Genomic DNA, 25451 nt, shown 5'->3' on the forward strand with positions numbered 1-25451 from the left:
GGGTTCTCTCCCCGGCTGTGGGAGGGGAGTGGGGGCTGGTGGATTACAGCAGGGGGGCTGGGAGCCCGGACTCCTGGGTTCTCTCCCCGGCTGTGGGAGGGGAGTGGGGGCTGGTGCATTACAGCAGGGGGGCTGGGAGCCCGGACTCCTGGGTTCTCTCCCCGGCTCTGGGAGGGGAGTGGGGGCTGGTGGATTACAGCAGGGGGGCTGGGAGCCCGGACTCCTGGGTTCTCTCCCTGGCTGTGGGAGGGGAGTTGGGGCTGGTGGATTACAGCAGGGGGGCTGGGAGCCCGGACTCCTGGGTTCTCTCCCCGGCTCTGGGAGGGGAGTGGGGGCTGGTGGATTACAGCAGGGGGGCTGGGAGCCCGGACTCCTGGGTTCTCTCCCCGGCTCTGGGAGGGGAGTGGGGGCTGGTGGATTACAGCAGGGGGGGGGCTGAGAGCCCGGACTCCTGGGTTCTCTCCCTGGCTGTGGGAGGGGAGTGGGGGCTGGTGGTTAAAGCAGGGGGGGCTGAGAGCCCAGACTCCTGGGTTCTCTCCCCGGCTGTGGGAGGGGAGTGGGGGCTGGTGGATTACAGCAGGGGGGCTGGGAGCCCGGACTCCTGGGTTCTCTCCCCGGCTGTGGGAGGGGAGTGGGGGCTGGTGCATTACAGCAGGGGGGCTGGGAGCCCGGACTCCTGGGTTCTCTCCCCGGCTCTGGGAGGGGAGTGGGGGCTGGTGGATTACAGCAGGGGGGCTGGGAGCCCGGACTCCTGGGTTCTCTCCCTGGCTGTGGGAGGGGAGTTGGGGCTGGTGGATTACAGCAGGGGGGCTGGGAGCCCGGACTCCTGGGTTCTCTCCCCGGCTCTGGGAGGGGAGTGGGGGCTGGTGGATTACAGCAGGGGGGCTGGGAGCCCGGACTCCTGGGTTCTCTCCCCGGCTCTGGGAGGGGAGTGGGGGCTGGTGGATTACAGCAGGGGGGCTGGGAGCCCGGACTCCTGGGTTCTCTCCCCGGCTCTGGGAGGGGAGTGGGGGCTGGTGGATTACAGCAGGGGGGCTGGGAGCCCGGACTCCTGGGTTCTCTCCCCGGCTCTGGGAGGGGAGTGGGGGCTGGTGGATTACAGCAGGGGGGCTGGGAGCCCGGACTCCTGGGTTCTCTCCCCGGCTCTGGGAGGGGAGTGGGGGCTGGTGGATTACAGCAGGGGGGCTGGGAGCCCGGACTCCTGGGTTCTCTCCCCGGCTCTGGGAGGGGAGTGGGGGCTGGTGGATTACAGCAGGGGGGCTGGGAGCCCGGACTCCTGGGTTCTCTCCCCGGCTCTGGGAGGGGAGTGGGGGCTGGTGGATTACAGCAGGGGGGCTGGGAGCCCGGACTCCTGGGTTCTCTCCCTGGCTGTGGGAGGGGAGTTGGGGCTGGTGGATTACAGCAGGGGGGCTGGGAGCCCGGACTCCTGGGTTCTCTCCCCGGCTCTGGGAGGGGAGTTGGGGCTGGTGGATTACAGCAGGGGGGCTGGGAGCCCGGACTCCTGGGTTCTCTCCCCGGCTCTGGGAGGGGAGTGGGGGCTGGTGGATTACAGCAGGGGGGCTGGGAGCCCGGACTCCTGGGTTCTCTCCCCGGCTCTGGGAGGGGAGTGGGGGCTGGTGGATTACAGCAGGGGGGCTGGGAGCCCGGACTCCTGGGTTCTCTCCCCGGCTCTGGGAGGGGAGTGGGGGCTGGTGGATTACAGCAGGGGGGCTGGGAGCCCGGACTCCTGGGTTCTCTCCCCGGCTCTGGGAGGGGAGTGGGGGCTGGTGGATTACAGCAGGTGGGCTGGGAGCCCGGACTCCTGGGTTCTCTCCCTGGCTGTGGGAGGGGAGTTGGGGCTGGTGGATTACAGCAGGGGGGCTGGGAGCCCGGACTCCTGGGTTCTCTCCCCGGCTCTGGGAGGGGAGTGGGGGCTGGTGGATTATAGCAGGGGGGCTGGGAGCCCGGACTCCTGGGTTCTCTCCCCGGCTCTGGGAGGGGAGTGGGGGCTGGTGGATTACAGCAGGGGGGCTGGGAGCCCGGACTCCTGGGTTCTCTCCCCGGCTCTGGGAGGGGAGTGGGGGCTGGTGGATTACAGCAGGGGGGCTGGGAGCCCGGACTCCTGGGTTCTCTCCCCGGCTCTGGGAGGGGAGTGGGGGCTGGTGGATTACAGCAGGGGGGCTGGGAGCCCGGACTCCTGGGTTCTCTCCCCTTCCCCATCTCCGCCCCTCTCCCAGCACAGGCCGGCACCATGCAGACCCTGGCTGGCCCCTTTGCCGGGGGCACCTCGCTGGACGTCTCGGACCTGCAGGTGGATGGGGGACGAAGTGGACGGGCTGCGGGAGGGGGAGGAGCCAGGTGAGTGGGGTGGGGGGGCGGGGGGGTTAAGACTCCGGCGCCCTGGCGCGGCGTGGGGGGTGGGCAGCCCAACCCCCTCAGCCAAGGGCTGCGTGTCAGGACCCTCCCCAGGAACCCAGGCATCCTGGCACCGGCCAAATGGCACCTGGTGCCCGGCCCTCCCAAACCGGGGTCCGGTGTGTCCGTCACTCAGCAGGGGGGTTTGCCGCCTCCGTGCATGTGGGGGAGGGAGACGGGGGGGGGTCTGTGTGTCCGCCCACCCTGACCCGTCCGTCCGTGCCGCAGGGGGCCCGCTCTACCCCTTCCTGGTGGTCTATGACCTGAAGCCGCTCAAGTCGCAGGGGCCGGTGTTTGCCAAGGGGGTGCCCGTCATCGCCCGGGTGGAGGGCACCGAGCGGTACACCACCGGCTCCAAGGTGAGTGGGGACGGGGGGCTGGCAGCGAGGACTCCTGGGTTCTCTCCCCGGCTCTGAGAGGGGAGGGGGGGCTGGTGAGTTAGCACAGCGGGGGCTGGCAGCCAGGACTCCTGGGTTCTCTCCCCGGCTCTGGGAGGGCAGTGGGGGCTGGTGGGTTAGAGCGGGGGGGCTGGCAGCCAGGACTCCTGGGTTCTCTCCCCAGCTCTGCGAGGGGAGGGGGGGCTGGTGGGTTAGAGCAGGGGGGATGGGAGCCAGGACTCCTGGGTTCTCTCCCCGGCTCTGGGAGGGGGGTGGGGGCTGGTGGGTGAGAGCAGGAGGGCTGGCAGCCAGGACTCCTGGGTTCTCCCCCTGGCTCTGGGAGGGGAGGGGAGGGGGGTCCAGTGAGTTAGCGCAGTGGGGGCTGGGAGCAAGGACTCCTGGGTTCTCTCCCCCGGCTCTGGGAGGGGGCCGGGGGCTGGTGCGTGAGAGCAGGAGGGCTGGCAGCCAGGACTCCTGGGTTCTCTCCCCAGCTCTGGAAGGGGAGTGGGGACTGGGGGGTTAGAGCAGGGGTGGGCTGGCAGCTAGGACTCCTGGGTTCTCTCCCCGGCTCTGGGAGGGCAGTGGGGGCTGGTGGGTTAGAGCCGGGGGACTGGCAGCCAGGACTCCTGGGTTCTCTCCCTGGCTCGGGGAGGGGAGGGGGGGCTGGGGGGTGAGAGCAGTGTGGGGGCTGGCAGCCAGGACTCCTGGGTTCTCTCCCGGCAGATCCGGCCCAGCACACTGTACTCCCTGCGCCTGACCCACGGCGATTTCACCTGGACCATGAAGAAGAAGTTCAAGCACTTCCAGGAGCTGCACCGTGACCTGATGAGACACAAGATCTTCATGAGCTTCCTGCCCCTCTCCAGGTCCGAACCGCTCCCCCCCCCCAGCACTGTAAGGGCCCCGATCCCTGCTGCCCCACGCGCCAGCTGGCATTTCCCAGGCCTCGCCCCAAATTGGTCTCCAAAGCAACTAGCTGCCCCAAAACGCCCTAGGATAACCCTTCCAGGGCGGGACTGGCTGACTCAGGGGGGCAGGGAATGGGGCACGGGGCCTGTCCCCCCTAGGGGGCACGAGCTCCCACCCAGCCCCAGGGCTGGGACTGGCTGACTCAGGGGGGCAGGGAATGGGGCATGGGGCCTGTCTCACCCCGTCTCTGCACCCCCCAGATTTGCTGTCCATGGGTCCCGCGCAGAGGCCACCTCTCTGGAGATGCCCGCCCTGCCCCATGGGGGTGATAGCACTTCCAGACGCCCCTCCAGCAAACAGGTAGGGGGCAGAGGGGGTGGGATGCGGGGGGTTTGGGGGGGGCCACTCCTGGGTTCCAGGGCTAGGAAGGGCCATGGGCAGCATGGGGGGCCCGTGGGGCAGCTGGGGGTGCAGAGGAGCCCCCGTGTGGATTCGGGGGGGCTGGGAGGAGTCCGGGAGGCAGGCAGGACTGCTTTAAATCACTGATATATAATCCGGATTGAAATCCAGGAGCTGCAGCCCTGCGCAAATCACAGACATTTTGCCTTTGGGCTTTTCTCTTTTCCCAAGGCCAGGCCGACTCTCACGGCCCGGGTCCCTCGGCGCTAGCCGGGAGGCCAGGCTGCGGCTACACCCCCTCGTTTACGCAGTGACGTCACCCAGCTCGCCTTCCTCCCAAGTCTTCGCTTACTGTCAGGAGTCTGCCTTGTCGCCTGTTAGCCGAGGGCGACCGACCCGTTCGCTCTTCCCGAGAGATTGAGTCACGTTTTGGGGTGTCTCCCCAGCTCTGGGGGGGGGCTGGGAGCCAGGACTCCTGGGTTCTTGTGAGAACCCCCACTCCTGGGCTGTTCACGCACAGCTTCTGGCATGTGAGCTGCTCCTTCGATTGTGCAAGCGAATGCCACGAGCCAATATCTCCGGTCCCAGACACAACCCTGGGAACCCCCGCCTTGCAGCGTCCCGTTCTGCCCGCTGGACGCGGCCAGCGTGTAGGAGCCCGTCACTGTACCAAAGACATGGCTAGGTACCCGGCTTGTTCTCCCAAGGGCAGCCTCGGACACCTCCCAGCCAACCGCACGGCTTCAGGGAAAACAAACGCACAGATCTACGAGCTACCAAGACCGATTTTAAGAGATTATCAGTCAAGGCACAAGAAGTCGGATCTGGTGAAACGAAATGAAAGCAAAACGCGCTCGAAGCTGCTCGTAAGGCTTTCGGTCCCTCACAAACGTAGATGCGTCTCACCACGGGCTGCCTGGTTGCCCTTCGGCCAGGCTCTCCCCTTTGACCAGCGCTTCAGCCGCTGGGTGGTGGGGTCTGTAGATGGAGGTGGGAGAGAGAGAGAGAGAGAGAGAGAGTGGGGCCAACGTCTCTCCCTTTCCTCATGTTCTTTCCTCCCTCTTGGTTCCCACCCCCAGAGTCAGGGGAGCATTACCTCATCGCAGTCCCAAACTGACCAAAGGAAGCGGGGGACTCACTCCAGAGTCAACAATTCTTTTGAGCATAAGCTTTCGTGAGCTACAGTTCACTTCATCGGATGCATACTGTGGAAAGTGTAGAAGATCTTTTATACACACAAAGCATGAAAAAATACCTCCCCCCACCCCACGCTCCTGCTGGTAGTAGCTTATCTAAAGCGATCACTCTCCTTACAATGTGAATGATAATCAAGGTAGGCCACTTCCAGCACAAATCCAGGGTTTAACAAGAACGTCTGAGGAGGGGGCGGGGAGTAGGAAAAAACAAGGGGAAATAGGTTACCTTGCATAATGACTTAACCACTCCCAGTCTCTATTCAAGCCTAAGTTAATTGTATCCAATTTGCAAATGAATTCCAATTCAACAGTTTCTCGCTGGAGTCTGGATTTGAAGTTTTTTTGTTGTAATATCGCAACTTTCATGTCTGTAATCGCGTGACCAGAGAGATTGAAGTGTTCTCCGACTGGTTTATGAATGTTATAATTCTTGACATCTGATTTGTGTCCATTTATTCTTTTACGTAGAGACTGTCCAGTTTGACCAGTGTACATGGCAGAGGGGCATTGCTGGCACATGATGGCCTATATCACATTGGTGGATGTGCAGGTGAACGAGCCTCTGATAGTGTGGCTGATGTTATTAGGCCCTGTGATGGTGTCCCCTGAATAGATATGTGGACACAGTTGGCAACGGGCTTTGTTGCAAGGATAGGTTCCTGGGTTAGTGGTTCTGTTGTGTGGTATGTGGTTGCTGGTGAGTATTTGCTTCAGGTTGGGGGGCTGTCTGTAGGCAAGGACTGGCCTGTCTCCCAGGATTTGTGAGAGTGTTGGGTCATCCTTCAGGATAGGCTGTAGATCCTTAATAATGCGTTGGAGGGGTTTTAGTTGGGGGCTGAAGGTGACGGCTTGTGGCGTTCTGTTATTTTCTTTGTTAGGCCTGTCCTGTAGTAGGTGACTTCTGGGAACTCTTCTGGCTCTATCAATCTGTTTCTTCACTTCCGCAGGTGGGTATTGTAGTTGTAAGAATGCTTGATAGAGATCTTGTAGGTGTTTGTCTCTGTCTGAGGGGTTGGAGCAAATGCGGTTGTATCCAGAAAACCTGGATTTGTGCTGGAAATGGCCCAACTTGATTATCATTCACATTGTAAGGAGAGTGATCACTTTAGATAAGCTATTACCAGCAGGAGAGTGGGGTGGGGGGAGGTATTTTTTCATGTTTTGTGTGTATAAAAAGATCTTCTACACTTTCCACAGTATGCATCCGATGAAGTGAGCTGTAGCTCACGAAAGCTTATGCTCAAATAAATTGGTTAGTCTCTAAGGTGCCACAAGTCCTCCTTTTCTTTTTGTGAATACAGACTAACACGGCTGTTACTCTGAAACAATTCTTTTGTTGCTGCCGAGGCCAGCGTCCTTTGTTCCTGTGAGGCTGGGCTGGGTTCATAGATCAGGGTTGGAAGAGACCTCAGGAGTCATCTAGTCCCACCCCCAGCGCAAAGCAGGACCACCCCCAACTAAATCATCCCAGCCAGGGCTTTGTCAAGCCTGACCTTAAAAACTTCAAAGGAAGGAGATTCCACCACCTCCCTAGGTAACGCATTCCAGTGCTTCACCACCCTCCTAGTGAAATAGTGTTTCCTAATATCCAACCTAGACCTCCCCCACTGCAACTTGAGACCATTACTCCTCGTTCTGTCATCTGCTACCACTGAGAACAGTCTAGATCCATCCTCTTTGGAACCCCCTTTCAGGTAGTTGAAAGCAGCTATCAAATCCCCCCTCATTCTTCTCTTCCGCAGACTAAACAATCCCAGTTCCCTCAGCCTCTCCTCATAAGTCATGTGTTCCAGCCCCCTAATCATTTTTGTTGCCCTTCGCTGGACGTTTTCCAATTTTTCCACATCCTTCTTGTAGTGTGGGGCCCAAAACTGGACACAGTACTCCAGATGAGGCCTCACCAGTGTCGAATAGAGGGGAACGATCGCGTCCCTTGATCTGCTCGCTATGCCCCTACTTATACATCCCAAAATGCCGTTGGCCTTCTTGGCAACAAGGGCACACTGCTGACTCATATCCAGCTTCTTGTCCACTGTCACCCCTAGGTCCTTTTCCGCAGAACTGCTGCCGAGCCATTCGGTCCCTAGTCTGTAGCGGTGCATTGGATTCTTCCATCCTAAGTGCAGGACTCTGCACTTGTCCTTGTTGAACCTCATCAGATTTCTTTTGGCCCAATCCTCCAATTTGTCTAGGTCCCTCTGTATCCTATCCCTACCCTCCAGCGTATCTACCACTCCTCCCAGTTTAGTGTCATCTGCAAACTCGCTGAGGGTGCAATCCACACCATCCTCCAGATCATTTATGAAGATATTGAACAAAACCGGCCCCAGGACCGACCCCTGGGGCACTCCACTTGACACCGGCTGCCAACTAGACATGGAACAATTGATCACTACCCGTTGAGCCCGACAATCTAGCCAACTTTCTACCCACCTTATCGTCCATTCATCCAGCCCATACTTCTTTAACTTGCTGGCAAGAACACTGTGGGAGACCGTGTCAAAAGCTTTGCTAAAGTCAAGGAACAACACGTCCACCACTTTCCCCTCATTCACAGAGCCAGTTATCTCGCCATAGGCGGCAATCTGGTTGGTCAGGCATGACTTGCCCTTGGTGAATCCATGCTGACTGTTCCTGATCACTTTCCTCTCCTCCAAGTGCTTCAGAATGGATTCCTTGAGGACCTGCTCCATGATTTTTCCAGGGACTGAAGTGAGGCTGGCCCGTCTGTAGTTCCCTGGGTTCTCTGTCTTCCCTTTTTAAAATATGGGCACACCTGCCCAGACGAGGTGTGAAGTGCCCCTCTGCTCCTGGAGAGTTTTTGCCCGGGCTTGCTTTGTCCACGAGGACACATTTTCAGCCTCATAACGATATCTATGAAATTATAACCTATAACCTCACTGTAACAACAACGCTCAGGGCACCATGAGCCTTCCGAACACGCCCGAGACGACAAACTTTGCATTGGACACCACACAATCATTTTACAAGGATGAACCTGGGGGTGTGGGGTCTTCCCCTGAGGTACAGAGCGTCACAGATCTCTCCCCGGCTCTGGGAGGGGAGTGGGGTTAGAGCGGGGGGAGTGGGAGCCAGGACTCCTGGGTTCTCTCCCCGGCTCTGGGAGGGGAGTGGGGGCTGGTGGGTTAGAACGGGGGGAGTGGGGGCTGGGAGCCAGGACTCCTGGGTTCCATTCTCTGCCCCACCTCGGGTGCTGCGCTGCACTCGGGTGGAAAGTCGAATTCATGTCAATTGAAAGCATTTTAATTTGTTGAATGCACCCGCCCTAAACACACTGGCCGCGTAAGACCGGGGTTTCTCGGCACGTCCGGCGTTCAAAAGGGACCCCTGGACCACGGGAAGCAGGACCTGGCGTGAGGGAACTGAACCGGTTGCGTCCGGTCCCCGGGTCCTGGCAGATTTTAGAGCTAGTAGATCTCCGCCTGGTTCTGTACACACCGGGGGGGGGGGGGGGGGTTATCCCCTCTGCCAGTGAGGGGAGCGGAGATTTAGGGCAGAGCAAGCCCTTCAGAGGGACGGGGAGATGGGGAGCCCTTGAAGGCGGCTGGGGATGTCTGGGGCAGCGGGCGGGGCGGGGAGGGTCCAGGCCAAACTCCCTCCCTCGGCGTGGGGCTCTCACGCCTTGCCTTGCTTCCCACAGAAGTACCTCGAGAGCTACCTGAACTCCCTGCTGGCAATGTCCGTCTACCGTAACTACCATGCCATGGTAACGTACCGCGCCCCCTTCGACTTCCCGGGCTCTCTCCCTGGCCCCGGGAGGGGAGCGGGAGGGGGCGGGGAGCCAGGACTCCTGGGTTCCATTCTCTGCACCGCCTCGGGGCCTCAGGTTCCCCACCCCTGCCGGTCTTGCTCTGAGCAGCTCTCCCCCGCAGGCGGAGTTCCTGGATGTCAGCCAGCTCTCCTTCATCCCCGACCTGGGACCCAAGGGTCTGTGAGTCCAGTTCGCTTTCTCTGCCCAGGGACCCGGCGGCCTGCCAGCCACCATGGCAACCACTTCCTGGGGGGCCTTCTACGGGGGCGGGGAGGTGGCCAGCGAGAAAGGCTTCCCGTACACAGGAGGGGAGTGATTTGGGGTGGGGGGGCAAGCGCCACTTGGAGCCAGGACTCCTGGGTTCTGTTCCCGGCCCTGGGGGAGAGTGGGGGCAGGTGGGTTAGAGCCGGGGGGGGGGCTGGGAGCCAGGACTCCTGGGTTCTCTTCCCAGCCCTGGGGGAGAGTGGGGGCAGGTGGGTTAGAGCCGGGGGGGGGGGCTGGGAGCCAGGACTCCTGGGTTCTCTTCCCAGCCCTGGGGGAGAGTGGGGGCAGGTGGGTTAGAGCAGGGGGGTGGGGCTGGGAGCCAGGACTCCTGGGTTCTCTCCCCACTGACCTAGCTCCTGTTGCAGGGAGGGCATGATCCTGAAGCGCTCCGGTGGGCACCGAATCCAGGGGTTCAACTGCTGTGGGCACCACCAGATCTGCTACCGCTGGTCGAAGAGGTGAGCTGGGGGGCCGGGCGGGGCGGGGGTCTGTGTGGTCCCCTCCCCACTCACAGGCCCCTCTCCCCCCCACCAGGTGGCTGGTGGTGAAGGACTCCTTCCTGCTGTACCTCAAGCCGGAGTCGGGGGTCGTCTCCTACGTGCTGCTCTTCGACCCAGGATTCAGGGTCATGGTGGGGAAGAAACCCACCGACAGCAAGTACGGGGTCCGCATCGAGAACACCGCCAGGTCCGGACGCCGGGGTTCCACCCTGCCAGAGCGGGGCCTGGGAGCCAGGACTCCTGGGTTTTCTCCCTGGCTCTGGGAGGGGAGTGGGGGCTGGTGGGTTAGAGCAGGGGGGGCTGGGAGCCAGGACTCCTGGGTTCTCTCCCCGGCTCCGGGAGGGGAGTGGGGGCTGGTGGGTTAGAGCAGGGGGGGCTGGGAGCCAGGACTCCTGGGTTCTCTCCCCAGCTCCGGGAGGGGAGTGGAGGCTGGTGGGTTAGAGCAGGGGGGGCTGGGAGCCAGGACTCCTGGGTTCTCTCCCCGGCTCCGGGAGGGGAGTGATGGCTGGTGGGTTAGAGCAGGGGGGGCTGGGAGCCAGGACTCCTGGGTTCTCTCCCGGCGCAGGGAGAGGGTGGGGGCTGGTTTGTGATTTCTTCCCTCCCCCCCCTCCCAGGACGCTGATTCTGAAGTGCAGCAGCTACCGGCAGGCACGCTGGTGGGGGCAGGAGATCACGGACCTGGCTGAGGAGCAGGGCAAGGACTTCCTGCACCTGCACCGCCACCAGGCCTTCGCGCCCGTCCGCGAGGGCACCCCCACCCGCTGGTGAGAGGGGGGTACCCGCTGGGGGCAGGGCACAGAGGACTGTGCAGGGGGCACTCGGCCCCCACGGAGAGGGGACGGGATCCTGCGTGGAGGGGGTGGGCGGAGTGAGATGGGGCAGGTCCCAGTGCCAGGGAATCCGGGGGCAGTGGGGGCTGGGAGGGGGCAGACGGGGGGGGTCGTTCCTGGGGGTATCCAGCCCCCCGAGGTTCCAGTCTCTCCCCACCCATGGCAGGTTCGTGAATGGCGCCGGGTACTTTGCGGCTCTGGCTGACGTGCTGATGCAAGCGAAGGAGGAGATTTATATCACTGACTGGTGGTGAGTGACCCCCTGCTGCCCCCAGGGCCCTGACCTGCCCCCCCTGCTGCCCCCAGGGCTCTGCCCCTCACACACACCCTCGGCCCCCCCCCAGGTCCTGACCCCCAGGGCTCTGCGCTGTTCACCCTCCCCACCCTTCCTGCCTGCCCCCCAACCTTCTCCCTGCCTTCCCTTCTAGGGCCCGGCCCCACGCCCCACCCAGGTGTGCGCTGGGCCCCACTGATCTGCCACCCGGGGAGCCTTTCCTTACGCGGGGATCCCGGCCCCAAAGCAGAGTCAGGGACGCCGCAGCCCCACGGCTTGGGGGGCACGCCGGGTCCCAGGACCCTCGGAAGGTCGGGCTGGGTGGGACCTCGAGGGGTCATGCATTCCGGCCCCCCGCGCTGAGCCAGGACCAGTAACCCCAGCCCAGCCCCGACGGGCGTTTGTCCAGCCTGCTCTGAGACCCCCCCCAGCAACGGGACCCCCCTATGGCACCTGTCCCAGAGCCGACTCCCCAGAGGGGCGGGAAGCGTTTCCTAAAACCCACCCGAGTGCACTGCAGGGACCGGGCGGGGCGCGGAGCAGGGGCACCCAGAGAGCCGGGCTCCCGACGGAGTGGGGGGCATGGCTCCGGGGGGGCAGAAACCGCCGCCACCAAGGCCCCTCTCTGCCCGCAGGCTCAGCCCCGAGCTCCACCTGAAGCGCCCGGCGCAGACGGACGACTGGCGCCTGGACATCCTCTTGAAGCACAAGGCGGTGAGTGTCCCGGGGCGCGAGGGGTCCCGGGGGACCCCCCGCCCCTCTAATGCCCTGCCTGCCCCCCCCACAGGAGGAGGGCGTGCGGGTCTGCGTGCTGCTCTTCAAGGAGGTGGAGCTGGCCCTGGGCATCAACAGCGGCTACAGCAAGCGGGCGCTCACGCTTCTGCACCCCAACATCAAGGTAGGGGACCCAGGTGTCCGGGACGCCGCGCAGGGCGCTCGCCCCCAGTGGGCCCCGGGGAGGGGGCAGGGGACCCAGGCGTCTGGGACGGCGGCGCAGGGCGCTTGCCCCCGGGGTGGGGAGAGGGGACTCAGGCGTCCGGGACGGCGGCCCAGGGCGCTCGCCCCCGGTGGGCCCCAGGGAGGGGGGAGGGGACCCAGGCGTCCGGGACGGCGGCCCAGGGCGCTCGCCCCCGGTGGGCCCCAGGGAGGGGGGAGGGGACCCAGGCGTGCGGGACGGCGGCCCAGGGCGCTTGCCCCCGGGGTGGGGAGAGGGGACCCAGGCGTCCGGGACGGCGGCCCAGGGCGCTCGCCCCCGGTGGGCCCCAGGGAGGGGGGAGGGGACCCAGGCGTCCGGGACGGCGGCCCAGGGCGCTCGCCCCTCGGCCCCGGGGAAGGGTCTCTGAGCTCTCTGCCCCCCGGCCCAGGTGATGCGCCACCCCGACCACGTCTCCGCCGTTGTGTTCCTGTGGGCCCACCACGAGAAGCTGGTGGTGGTGGACCAGAGCGTGGCCTTTCTCGGGGGGCTGGACCTGGCCTACGGGCGCTGGGACGACCACCACTACCGGCTCACCGACCTGCCCCCCCACCCCAAGGTCAGAGCCCCCCGCGCGGCCCCCTCCTGTCCTGGGGATCCGCCTGCCCCAGGTCCCCGAGTTCCTCCCCCCATCTCTCTCTCGACCCCGTCCCCCCCCGGGGAGTGACCCCACTCCTCACGCTGGGCTCTGTCTCCCTCAGAGCGGGGTCCCCCTGGGGGAAGAGCCCCCCGTTGACCTGGCTGTCAACGAGCAGCTCTGGCTGGGCAAGGACTACAGCAACGTCATCACCAAGGACTGGGTGCAGCTCGACCGGCCCTTCGAAGGTGAGCGGGGAAGTGGGGGGGGTCCCTCCAGCATTGGGCCGGGGTGTGGGGGCTGGACTGGGCAGTGCGCGTGGCAGCCAGTGCGTGCCTGGGGCTGACTTGGGGCTATACCCCTTTAACTCTGCCCCTGGCGTGTGTATGAGAGCGTTACACCTCCTTAACTGTGCCCCTGAGAGCGTTACACCTCCTTAACTGTGCCCCTGAGAGCATTACATGAGCCCCTGAGAACGTTACACGCCCTTAACTGTGCCCCTGAGAGCGTTACACCCCCCTAACCTCTGTGCCCGTGAGAGCGTTACATCCCCTTAACTGTGCCCCTGAGAGCGTTACACCTCCATAACTGAGCCCAAGAGAGTTACGCCTCCTTAACTGTGCCCCTGAGAGCGTTACACCCCCCAACCCCTGTGCCCCTGAGAGCCTTACATCCCCTTAACTGTGCCCCTGAGAGCCTTACACCCCCCTAACCTCTGTGCCCGTGAGAGCGTTACATCCCCTTAACTGTGCCCCTGAGAGCGTTACACCTCCATAACTGAGCCCGAGAGTTACGCCTCCTTAACTGTGCCCCTGAGAGCGTTACACCCCCTTAACTGTGCCCGTCCATCGAGGGAGCTTAAGTGGACCTCCCCCTGCCCCTTAGCAACACAGCGCCCCCTGCCCCCAGTGGGTGGGGTCCGACCCCGACTCCACTCTGCAGCCAAGGTGACCCAGGCCCAGCCGGTGAGTTGCCCCAAAAAGCCCCTTGAATTCAGGATGGGCTGGCGAGCGTTCCAGGGGCTCAATGGGGTCGTTCTTTGGACACGGGTTCGGGGGGGGGGGGGGTCAAGGGTCACCCGGCCAGCCCCTGCCCTCCTGCTGACCGGCTCCCCCCGGGTGTCAGATTTCATCGACAGGACCCAGATGCCCCGGATGCCCTGGCGGGACGTGGGGGTGGCTGTGCACGGCAGAGCGGCCCGCGACGTCGCCCGCCACTTCATCCAGCGCTGGAATTTCACCAAGGTCCGGGGCCGCCGGGAGCCTGCCACGGGGCCCGAGTTTGGGGGGGGGGGGCGGGGGCGGGTGCCGAGGCCTGTGCCCCCGGGGGGGGGGGCTACCTGCGGTCTCTCCGCCCACCTCCTGTCCCGTTGCAGACGGTGAAGAACAAGTACCGGGGCCCGGAGTACCCCTGGCTGCTGCCCAGGTCGCTCGGCGCCGCCCACCGCCTGCCCCTCGCCCTCGCCGGAGCCCGGCCCGCCAATGTGCAGGTCAGCGGGTGCCCCGGGGGCCGGGGGGCGCTGAGTGGGCCCAGGGAGCGTGGGCAGGTCACCCTATGGGGCCACAGGGAGTCACCCGATGGGCCCAGGGAGCGTGTGTGTGGGGGGGGAATCACCCGATGGCCCCAGGGAGCGTGGGGGGGGAATCACCCGATGGCCCCAGGGAGCGTGTGGGGGGGGCAGAAATCACCCGATGGCCCCAGGGAGCGTGTGGGGGGGGGCAGAAATCACCCGATGGCCCCAGGGAGCGCGTGGGGGGGGGCAGAAATCACCCGATGGCCCCAGGGAGCGTGGGGGGGGGCAGAAATCACCCGATGGGCCCAGGGAGCGTGGGGGGGGGGCAGAAATCACCCGATGGGCCCAGGGAGCGTGTGTGTGTGTGGGGGAATCACCCGATGGCTCCAGGGAGCGTGGGGGGGGGCAGAAATCACCCGATGGCTCCAGGGAGCGTGGGGGGGGGCAGAAATCACCCGATGGCCCCAGGGAGCGTGGGGGGGGGGCAGAAATCACCCGATGGGCCCAGGGAGCGTGTGTGTGTGTGGGGGAATCACCCGATGGGCCCAGGGAGCGTGGGGGGGGGGCAGAAATCACCTGATGGGCCCAGGGAGCGTGGGGGGGGGCAGAAATCACACGATGGGCCCAGGGAGCGTGGGGGGGGGGCAGAAATCACCCGATGGGCCCAGGGAGCGTGTGTGTGTGTGGGGGAATCACCCGATGGCTCCAGGGAGCGTGGGGGGGGTCAGAAATCACCCGATGGCTCCAGGGAGCGTGGGGGGGGGGCAGAAATCACCCGATGGCCCCAGGGAGCGTGGGGGGGGGCAGAAATCACCCGATGGGCCCAGGGAGCGTGGGGGGGGGCAGAAATCACCCGATGGGCCCAGGGAGCGTGGGGGGGGGGCAGAAATCACCCGATGGGCCCAGGGAGCGGGGGGGGGAATCACCCGATGGGCCCAGGGAGTGGGGGGGGGGGGAGTCACACGATGGGCCCAGGGAGTGTGGGGGGGGGGCAGAAATCACCCGATGGCCCCAGGGAGCGTGGGGGGGGGGCAGAAATCACCCGATGGGCCCAGGGAGCGTGTGGGGGGGCAGAAATCACCCGATGGCCCCAGGGAGCGTGGGGGGGCGGGGGCAGAAATCACCCGATGGGCCCAGAGAGTTAAAGGTCCCAGGGGGTCACCCGATGGGCCCGGGGCATTAGGGATCTCAGGGGGTCATTCTATGGGTTCGGGGGGGCGGGGGACATGCAGTTCTAGGGTCAAAGAAGGGCAGGCGGCCAGGGGCCGCAGGGGGTCGGCAGGCGCGGCTGGGGGCTCCCCTCACCCTGCCCCCCACCGCTGCCCCCCAGGTGCTGCGCTCGGTGGATCGCTGGTCGGCCGGGACCCACGAGTGCTCCATCTACAACGCCTACCTGAGCCTCATCCAGGGCAGCCAGCACTACATCTACATCGAGGTGGGGCCGGGCGGGGGGCCGGGGGGGGCCAGGCTGGGGCCGGGGGCTGGGGGGGGTCTCTCTCTCCGGGCTCTCACCCCCCATCTCCCCCCAGAACCAGTTCTTCATCAGCTGTGCGGACGAGCGCTCGGTGCTCAACGCTGTGGGGGACGCCATCGTCAGCCGCATCCTGCACGCCCACAGGTCACCCCACGGCGGGGACGGGGGGGGGGAGGAGGCCAGCCCCGGTGTCTGTCACGCCCCGGGGGGAGCCCCTGGGGGGGCACACGGTGTGTGAGGGGGCAGGGTCCCATTGTGCTGGGCTGGGGGGGCAGGATTGGCACCGGGAGGGGGCAGAGCTGACTGTGGGGATGGGGGAGACCCCAGGACTGGCCCTGGGGAGGGGGACGCAGCTCATGTTGTGCGTGGGGGGCAGGGCTAACTCTGGGACCCCAGCCCCCCCAGGGGAGGGGCTCTCCCTGTGGGTGTGGGGGGGTAACGTCTCCCTGTGCCCCCCCCCGCAGAGAGCAGACGCGGTTCCGGGTCTTCGTGCTGCTGCCCCTGCTGCCCGGCTTTGAGGGGGACATCGCCGAGGGGGGGGGGAACTCGATCCAGGCCATCCTGCACTTCACCTACCGGTACGGGGGGGTGGGGGGGTCGCAAGGGGGGGCTGGGGGGAGGAGGAGGCTGGGGAAGCCACCGGGGCTGGGGGAAGGGGAGCCCGGAACGAGTGTAATGTGGGGAGGGGGCCCAGGACAGGGTGAACTGGGGGGGGCAGGAGGAGCAGAGGGGCCCCACTCATTGGCTGCCTCTTTCCTTCTCCCCCAGGACACTCTGCCGGGGCGACTCCTCCATCCTGAGCCGCCTGAAAGCCGCCAGTGAGTGTTGGGGGGGGCAGAGGAGGGCTCCGCTCTGACCCCCCACTCCCCTCCCAGAGCCGGGGAGAGAGCCCAGGCATCCTGCCTGCCAGCCCCCCCTGCTCTAACCCCCCACTCCCCTCACACAGCTGGGGAGAGAACCCAGGCGTCCTGCCTGCCAGCCCCCCCTGCTCTGACCCCCCACTCCCCTCACACAGCCGGGGAGAGAACCCAGGCGTCCTGCCTGCCGCCCCCCCTGCTCTAACCCCCCACTCCCCTCACACAGCCGGGGAGAGAACCCAGGCGTCCTGCCTGCCAGCCCCCCCTGCTCTAACCCCCCACTCCCCTCACACAGCCGGGGAGAGAACCCAGGAGTCCTGGCTCCCAGCCCGCCCTGCTCTAACCCCCCACTCCCCTCACACAGCCGGGGAGAGAACCCAGGCGTCCTGCCTGCCAGCCCCCCCTGCTCTAACCCCCCACTCCCCTCACACAGCCGGGGAGAGAACCCAGGAGTCCTGGCTCCCAGCCTGCCCTGCTCTCACCCACCAGCCCCCGCTCCCCTCCCAGAGCCGGGGACAGAACCCAGGAGTTCGGGCTCCCAGCCCCCCCGTTCTAACCCACCAGCCCCCACTCCCCTCCCAGAGAACCCAGGGGTGAGGGCTATGTCGGAGGTCAGTATGCTGCTCTGGGAAGGAACCCAGCCCCCCATGAGCTCAGGACCCCCAGCCCTGGTACCCTGGGGGGCTGAGTAACCCCCATTCTCCCCCCCCGGCAGTTGGGGAGGAGTGGAAGAACTACATCTCCATCTGCGGGCTGCGCACCCACGGGGAGCTGAGCGGCACCCTCATCACCGAGCTGGTCTACATCCACAGCAAGATGCTCATCGCCGACGACCGCCGGGTCCTTATCGGTGAGTGCGGGCGCGAACCCAGGAGTCCTGGCCCCCCACCTCTCTCCGCCTCTAACCCACGAAAGGCCACTCGCCTCCCAGAGCCGGGCAGAGAACCCAGGAGTCCTCGCCCCCCCACTGGGTCAAGATTGAGGGGCATCAGCAGGGCTGGGCTGGCAGGGGCTGCGGGTCGGGAGTCAGGGGCACCTGCAGGGCTGGGGGGGGGCTGCGGGTCGGGGGGGGGGCCCCGGCAAGGGTGGCAGGGGGCTGCGGGTCGGGAGGGAGGGGCATCGGCAGGGCTGGGGGGGGCTGCGGCTCGGGGGGGGGGGCCCCGGCAAGGCTGGCAGGGGGCTGCGGGTCGGGAGGGAGGGGCCCCGGCAGGGCTGGCAGGGGGGCTGCGGGTCGGGAGTCAGGGGCACCGGCAGGGCTGGGGGGGGGGCTGCGGGTCGGGAGGGGGGAGCCCCGGCAAGGCTGGGGGGGGGGCTGCGGGTCGGGAGGGAGGGGCCCCGGCAGGGCTGGCGGGGGGCTGCGGGTCGGGAGGAGGGAGCCCCGGCAAGGCTGGGGGGGGGCTGCGGGTCGGGAGGGAGGGGCCCTGGCAGGGCTGGCAGGGGGCTGCGGGTCGGGAGCGGGGAGCCCCGGGCTGGCAGGGGGCTGCGGGTCGGGAGGGAGGGGCACCGGCAGGGCTGGCAGGGGGCTGCGGGTCGGGAGGGAGGGGCCCCGGCAGGGCAGGGGGGGGGGCTGCGGGTCGGGAGGGGGGAGCACCGGCAAGGCTGGGGGGGAGGCTGTGGGTCGGGAGGGAGGGGCCCCAGCAGGGCTCTGATCCATCCCTGGCCCCCCCAGGTTCTGCCAACATCAACGACCGCAGCCTGCTGGGGACGCGGGACAGCGAGCTGGCCCTGCTGGTGGAGGACACGGAGCTGGTCCCCTCGGTCATGGGCGGGGAGCCCTACGAGGCGGGGAAATTCGCACTCAGCCTGCGCCTCGACTGCTTCAGGTGGGGGCATGCGCCGCCCGCGGGCCTGCTGGCCCCCCAGCTGTGTGCGCGCCCCTCCCCTGGGAGGCTGGGGGAGGTGCGCTGGGAAGACGGGGTGCAATCCCATCCCCCACCGCTGGGCGGCAGCCATGAGCTGTTACCTGGGCACGGGCACCTCACCCCCGCGCTGGGCCCTTCTCCGCAGGTCGCTTCTGGGGGCGTCAAGCACCGCCAGCCCCGACATCCAGGACCCGGTCAGCGACCACTTCTTCCACGGCGCCTGGAAAGCCACCAGCCTGGCCAACGCCAACATCTATGATCAGGTGAGCAGGGAGTCGGGGGGCAGGGCTGGGCTGGCAGGGGCTGGGGGTCGGGAGTGAGGGGCACCGGCAGAGCTGGGCTGGCAGGGGGCTGTGGGTCGGGAGTGAGGGGCACTGGCAGAGCTGGGGGGGCAGGGCTGGGCTAGCAGGGGGCTGTGGGTCGGAAGTGAGGGGCACTGGCTGGGCTAGCAGGGGGCTGTGGGTCAGGAGTGAGGGGCACCGGCAGAGATGGGGGAGGCAGCGCTGGGCTCGCAGGGGGTTGTGGGTCGGGAGTGAGGGGCACTGGCAGAGCTGGGGGGGCAGGGCTGGGCTAGCAGGGGGCTGTGGGTCGGAAGTGAGGGGCACTGGCTGGGCTAGCAGGGGGCTGTGGGTCAGGAGTGAGGGGCACCGGCAGAGATGGGGGAGGCAGCGCTGGGCTCGCAGGGGGTTGTGGGTCGGGAGTGAGGGGCACCGGCAGGGCTGGGGGGGCAGGGCTGGGCTAGCAGGGGCTGCGGGTCGGGAGTGAGGGGCACCGGCAGGGCTAGCAGGGGCTGCGGGTCGGGAGTGAGGGGCACCGGCAGGGCTAGCGGGGGGCTGCGGGTCGGGAGTGAGGGGCGCCGTGGGGGTGGATTCCAGCCCCCCCGGCTCTGACCCACGGCTCTGGCCCCCGGCAGGTGTTCCGGTGCCTGCCCACCGACGCGGTGCGGTCGCTCCGGGCCCTGCGGGAGTACGTGGGGGTGCAGAACCTGGCCTGCGTCAGCCCGGAGCTGGCCCGCCAACACCTGGCCCAGGTGCGGGGCCACCTGGTGCAGTTCCCGCTCCGGTTCCTGGCCGAGGAGTCCCTCCTGCCCCCCCTCAACAGCAAGGAGGGCGTGATCCCCGTGGAGGTGTGGACCTAGCCGCCCGTGGGGCCGGAGCGCTGGGCCCCCTCTCTGCCCTGGCAGTGCAGCTGCGTCGCCCCGCAGCCCACCCCCTGCTCTGGGCACCCCCGGCAGCGACAAGAGCCCCCCCTGTGCCCGGTGAGGGGGGCTGGGACCCATTCCCTGCCCGCCCAGGCCCCCGACCACACCGACACTGCTGAGTCCCTTTACAGCCCAGCCCCCTCCCTGCCCGTTTGCACAGCCCCCCAACCCCTTCCTGTCGGTCGCCCCGAGGGCAGGGCGCCCGTCGGCTTGGCATGCCACTGGCTCGGCCCTACAACCAGCCGCCCGGCCCGCCCCGCTCCTCGCCTCCCTCCTTTCTGCCTTTGGCGCCCCACCCCGGGAGGGGGCGCGTCCCCCGTCACTACATTCCAGAGGCCGACTTCCCGCAGGAGGGGGGCGCATCGCCCCCCCCCGCCCCCCGCTGCTACTCACTGCTGAGTGTCACCCCAGCCTCGCCCACTGGGCACCCCACCCTGGCCAACGGGAGCCCTCGGCTGCCGGTGCTTGGCCCCGCCCGGACCCACAGAACACTACCGCTGGCCGGGTTCCTCCCGCGAACCCACGGGCCCCCCAGCGCCGCCCTCGGGGGCCGAACCACGAAGGCACAGCCGGGCTGGGAGGCCGGAGGTGGGCAGGGGAGGGCCGCGCGCACGCCCCGGGCTCTGGAGCTGCTAGGTCAAAGGTTTCACCGGCAGGGCGGCCCCTGAGCTGCAGGGCGGGCGAGGGGGGTCCCTGGGGCTTTGCTCCCGGGCGTCCCCCTCCCCCGGTAACGGGACCAGCTCCGCGCCCTGCTCCTAACCTGCTTTTCCGAGATGGTTTGTTACATAAACGCGCTGAAGCCTCAGCCCGCCTCTCTCCTTACTCCGCGCCGGGCCGGCTGCCAGGCTGGGCCCCCGGGTGACGGCCCCGCGGGTGGCAGGGGGGCGTTGGCCTGGCGGAGACAGGGAGAGACCAGTGGGAGGCGCACGGGGACTGGCTCCACAAGGATGGCACCCCATGCACCGGGGCCGGAGAAGTCTGGCATGACCGCCCCGTGCCCGCAGGAGGGGCATGCCGCAGAGAGGGCGGGGTGTCGGGGGTGAATATGTACAACCCCGCCTCTGGGGGTGTGTGTACACTCCTGCGGGGTGGGTGGGTGTCTATGCACCCCAGGGTGTGTGCGCGCACACTATTTGTGTGTTTGTGTAGGTGTGTGTACACACCCTGGGGGGCTCCCCTTTCTGAGGGCCCCCCACTGGCGGATTTCCCCCTTGGCCCAGCGGTCAGGGCGAGATAAAAGGGCTCCGTTCCTGGCAGCCGCCCCCTCGTTTGCCGAGCGCTGTCCCAGCCCCAAGGGAGAAGAGCCCGGCCGGGGGCCCCCACCGCCGGGCAGGACCCTGCCAGCACCTGGCGTCGGCCTAGCGCGGTGCTGGGCGCCCGGCCAGGTCCAGAGAAGGGGGCCACGGCCGGGAGAGAGAAGGTGCCTGGCCCAGCTCTCCGCCTCTGGGGACGGCTGAGCCTGCCGTGGTCCAGGGGCCCTGCGGCTTGGCATGAGCATCTGCCAGGCCAGGGAGTCTGGGAAAGGGGGTTCAGGCGCCGCCCCTGAGAACCCACCGCTGCCACCACCGCTCCCGCAGCGCACAGGCTGCTAGGGGAACGCTTTGCTTCCTGGGGGCGAGGGTTCGTTTTTGGGGCCGGGGGCTTTGGGGGTTCCCCCCAAACTGCAGCTGAATCCCCAGGGCCACAGCATTCAGAGAACCATGTCCCCAGCGGTGGGGGGCTTTGTCTCATTAGACTGTGCGCTTTTCTAGGAGGGGGACCCCTCTCTCTCACACTGTGTCGGGCTGGCACCTGCCACAGTGGGGCCTGATCTCAGTTGGGGGTCCGTGCTGTCCCCGGCACACTGGGGGCCCTGATCTCAGGGGGGGGGGCCCGTGCCATCCCCGGCACACTGGGGGCCCTGATCTCAGGGGGGGGGGCCCGTGCCGTCCCCGGCACGCTGGGGGCCCTGATCTCAGTGGGGGGGGCCCGTGCCGTCCCCAGCACGCTGGGGGCCCTGATCTCAGTGGGGGGCCCATGCCGTCCCCGGCACGCTGGGGGCCCTGATCTTAGTGAGGGGCCCGTGACGTCCCCGGCACAATGGGGGCTGATCTCAGTGGGGGGCCCGTGCCGTGTCCGGCACGCTGGCGGCCCTGAGCTGAGTTGGGGGTCTGTGCCGTCCCCGGCACACTGGGGGCTGATCTCAGTGGGGGGCCCGTGCCGTCCCCGGCACACTGGGGGCTGATCTCAGTGGGGGGCCTGTGCCGTCCCCGGCATACTGGGGGCTGATCACAGTTGGGGGTCCGTGCCACACCTGGCACACTGGGGGCTGATCTCAGTGTGGGGCCCGTGCCGTCCCTGGCACACTGGGGGCTGATCTCAGTGGGGGGTCCGTGCCACGCCCCCGGCACACTGGGGGCCCTGAGCTGAGTTGGGGGCCCGTGCCGTCCCCGGCACACTGGGGGCTGATCTCAGTGGGGGGCCCGTGCCGTCCCCGGCACACTGGGGGCTGATCTCAGTGGGGGGCCCGTGCTGTCCCCGGCACACTGGGGGCCCTGATCTCAGTTGGGGGTCCGTGCCATCCCCGGCACACTGGGGGCTGATCTCAGTGGGGGGCCCATGCCGTCCCTGGCACACTGGGGGCTGATCTCAGTGGGGGGCCCGTGCCGTCCCCGGCACACTGGGGGCCCTGATCTCAGTTGGGGGTCCGTGCCATGCCCGGCACACTGGGGGCTGATCTCAGTTGGGGGGCCCGTGCCGTGCCGTGCCATGCCGTGCCGTGCCCGGCACGCTGGGGGCCCTGATCTCAGTGGGGGGCCCGTGCCGTCCCCGGCACGCTGGGGGCCCTGATCTCAGTGGGGGGCCCGTGACGTCCCCGGCACGCTGGGGGCCCTGATCTCAGTGGGGGGTCCGTGCCGTCCCCGGCACAATGGGGGCTGATCTCAGTGGGGGGGCCCGTGCCGTGTCCGGCACGCTGGCGGCCCTGAGCTGAGTTGGGGGTCTGTGCCGTCCCCGGCACACTGGGGGCTGATCTCAGTGGGGGGCCCGTGCCGTCCCCGGCATACTGGGGGCTGATCACAGTTGGGGGTCCGTGCCACACCTGGCACACTGGGGGCTGATCTCAGTGGGGGGTCCGTGCCATGCCCCCGGCACACTGGGGGCCCTGAGCTGAGTTGGGGGCCCGTGCCGTCCCCGGCACACTGGGGGCTGATCTCAGTGGGGGGCCCATGCCGTCCCTGGCACACTGGGGGCTGATCTCAGTGGGGGGCCCGTGCCGCACCCGGCACGCTGGGGGCCCTGATCTCAGTGGGGGGCCCGTGCCGTCCCCGGCACACTGGGGGCTGATCTCAGTGGGGGGGGGCCCGTGCCGTCCCCGGCACACTGGGGGCTGATCTCAGTGGGGGGGGGCCCGTGCCGTCCCGTCCCCGGCACACTGGGGGCCCTGATCTCAGTGGGGAGCCCATGCCGTCCCCGGCACACTGGGGGCTGATCTCAGTTGGGGATCCGTGCCACGCCCCAGGCACACTGGGGGCCCTGAGCTGAGTTGGGGGCCCGTGCCGTCCCCAGCACACTGGGGGCTGATCTCAGTTGGGGGTCCGTGCCGTCCCCGGCACGCTGGGGGCCCTGAGCTGAGTTGGGGGTCTGGGCCATGCCCAGCACAATGGGGGCTGATCTCAGTGGGGGGGTCCGTGCTGTGCTGCAGGCCGGGGCTCAGCAGGGGGTGCTCTGCCCGGGCAGCCAATGCTGGCCCCAGGGCCCCCAGGCAGCACGGGGGGGGGGGGGAGGGTGCCGTAGTAGTTGGCCCCACAGGGGGTGCTCCCGCCCCGCAGCCAGCGCCTGGCACCGGAGGGCGCTGCACAGCTGCCCAGAGCAGACCCACGCTCAAGCCCTGGCTGCTGTGTGATCCTTCAAGATCCAGGACCCCCCAGGGAAGTGGGGCTCCGCAGGGGCCACTCACCCCCTCCGGGGAGCGGCTGCGAAGGGGAGACAGGCCAGTCCCAGGCTGCTCCGCGCTGGCCTTCGAGGTCACGCCGGGACGTGTTTCCTAATTAGCCTGAAAATGTTACATGTGTTGTCAATAAGCCTGCTTATTCCCCCCCATCCCCAACCCGCCCCCCCCGGTGTGGGGTGGCCCCCTGCCCCACTCGCTAGCCCACCCCAACGCCTAGCTAACTGAGCCAGAGCGGACAGGCCCCGTGCCCCATTCCCCGCCCCCCCGGAGCCAGCCGGCGCCCCCCAGAGGGGACAGGCCCCGTGCCCCATTCCCTGCCCTGGGGCTAGATGGGAGCTGGCGCCCCCCAGAGGGGCATGTTCCCCGGGGGGAGCGGTGGCTCTTTGAGCCCTGGGGGCGGCTCTGTGGGGCAGGCTGCGGGGATTCGAAGGGAGGCAGCAGCCGCGAGGCTCGTACGAGAGGTGCAGAGGCCACCCCCGCAGCACCGGCACCGCAGCCCCCCCAGCTGGGCGGCACCCTGACCCCTGGCTGCCCGGGGCTGTGGGGCGGGGTGAGCTGGGCCAGGCCCAGACGCATCCTTGCCAGAGCCACCAGTGGGCTGGGGCTGGGGGGAGATTGTGAGGGCCTCAGCCTTGTGGGGGGACACCCCCTTCCTGCCAGCCAGCCCCCCCCACCCCAGAACAGGCCCCTCCCTTTCAGACCACCCCTCCCCCACCCGGGAATCAAGCCCCACCTCCTGAAGAACAGGCCCCCCCCTCAGATACAGGTTCCTCCCCCTCAGGCTGCCCCTCCCTGCTCTGAGCAGAGACCCCTCCCCCTCAGAAACACGCCCCCCCAAGTACAGGCCCCGCCCCCTCAGAAACAGGCCCCTCCCCCACCAAGTACAGGCCCCGCCCCCTCAGAAGCACACCCCTCCCCCACCAGGTACAGGCCCCTCCCCCTCAGAAACAGGTCCCTCTCATCAAGTACAGGCCCTGCCCCCTCAGAAACAGGCCCCTCCCCCACCGAGTTCAGGCCCCTCTCCCACCAAGTACAGGCACCGCCCCCTCAGAAACACGCCCCTCTCATCAAGTACAGGCCCCTCCCCCACCGAGTTCAGGCCCCTCCCCCACCAAGTACAGGCCCCTCCCCCACCAAGTACAGGCCCCTCCCCCACCAAGTACAGGCCCCTCCCCCTCAGAAATATGCCCCTCCCCACCAAGTACAGGCCCCTCCCCCACCAAGTACAGGCCCCTCCCCCTCAGAAATATGCCCCTCCCCACCAAGTACAGGCCCCTCCCCCACCAAGTACAGGCCCCGCCCCCCAGCGGGTGAAAAAGGCGGGAACACCCTCCCCCCGCCTCGCGCCCTGTTCGCCCTCTGAGCGCTCACAGCCCCGCCCCGCACGTGCTCCACCTCCCCCCGCCCCCGCGTCTCCCACCCAGCGCATGCGTAAAAATGTCACGTGGGGGAGGGACGCGGGCCGGGGGACAGAGCCGCCTTGACTCGCGGTTACGCACACGCGCCTTGCCCCGCTTTCCCCTCGCGCCCCCTCTCCCACGCATGCGCGCGGGGCGAGGGCGCCACGGCGCTCGATCTTGCTCTTGCGCCTCACTGTCCGCCCCGCGCATGCGCCGACCCGTGACCCTCCCCCCCCCGCAGACGGCGCCTGCGTGGTCGGCAACCGTCTTCCGCCTCACGCGCCGCCCGCCCGGGGCTCGGCGCAGGCGCGCCGCGCGCGCCCAACCGCCCACCTGCCGGCGCCTGCGCAGTGCGGCTCCGCTCGCCGCCCGGGGGCGCCGCTGTCAGTCGGTGCGCGGAGCCCGGCGCCGGGTGGGTCCAATGGGGCCGCAGTGAGGAGCCGGCCAGGCCCAGCCCGCCCCGGACATGGCCGACCCGGCCCCCGCCCGCAGCCTGGATGACATCGACCTCTCCGCCCTCAGGGTAAGGGGGGCAGAGGGCAAAGGTCACGGCGGCCTTGGCAACGGGGTCGAGGGTCAGCGGGCCAGTGAGGGGGAGGGTCAAAGGTCAGGCTGGCGTGACGTCTGTGTGTGGGCGGGGGGGTTACAGGTGAAGGGGAAGGGGACTATTGGGGGGCTGGGGGCCTGATGTGGGGGGAGGGGGAAGAGCCCCCCCTTGGGCTGGGCCCTATGGGGGGGTTCTCATGTG

General features: G+C 67.6%; 2 protein-coding genes and 1 long non-coding RNA gene across 4 annotated transcripts in view; 2 read left to right on the top strand and 1 right to left on the bottom strand.

The window, feature by feature from the left end:
- The first annotated feature begins 2216 nt into the window (after positions 1-2216).
- Positions 2217-20171, top strand: PLD2 (phospholipase D2). The gene is given in 25 exon segments (XM_074941457.1): positions 2217-2296; positions 2298-2337; positions 2623-2753; positions 3495-3637; positions 3941-4040; positions 8937-9002; positions 9169-9227; positions 9677-9769; positions 9846-9998; positions 10426-10575; positions 10808-10891; positions 11551-11629; positions 11703-11813; positions 12280-12447; positions 12590-12713; positions 13591-13709; positions 13841-13954; positions 15309-15413; positions 15508-15596; positions 15917-16030; positions 16221-16270; positions 17025-17159; positions 17979-18132; positions 18317-18434; positions 19085-20171. Coding segments are annotated over 25 exon segments (2790 nt in total). The 5' UTR covers positions 2217-2230; the 3' UTR covers positions 19310-20171.
- LOC141979013 (uncharacterized) lies at positions 20145-25106 on the bottom strand. Of its 2 annotated transcripts, none has more exons than XR_012636463.1 (3): positions 25037-25106; positions 23310-23405; positions 20145-20264 (listed from the first exon to the last, which is right to left on the bottom strand). It is a non-coding gene; the product is annotated as an uncharacterized LOC141979013 (long non-coding RNA). The 2 variants fall into 2 exon arrangements; XR_012636462.1 differs by lacking the exon at positions 25037-25106 and adding an exon at positions 24803-24906.
- MINK1 (misshapen like kinase 1) overlaps positions 25076-25451 on the top strand; it is an 84842-nt gene continuing 84466 nt past the window's right edge. The window contains 1 exon segment of the mRNA XM_074941456.1: positions 25076-25226. Coding sequence (XP_074797557.1) covers positions 25170-25226 — 57 coding nt within the window. The 5' untranslated portion in view covers positions 25076-25169.

Source organism: Natator depressus, chromosome 28 (assembly GCF_965152275.1).
Source record: "Natator depressus isolate rNatDep1 chromosome 28, rNatDep2.hap1, whole genome shotgun sequence".
Lineage (NCBI taxonomy): Eukaryota > Metazoa > Chordata > Testudines > Cheloniidae > Natator > Natator depressus.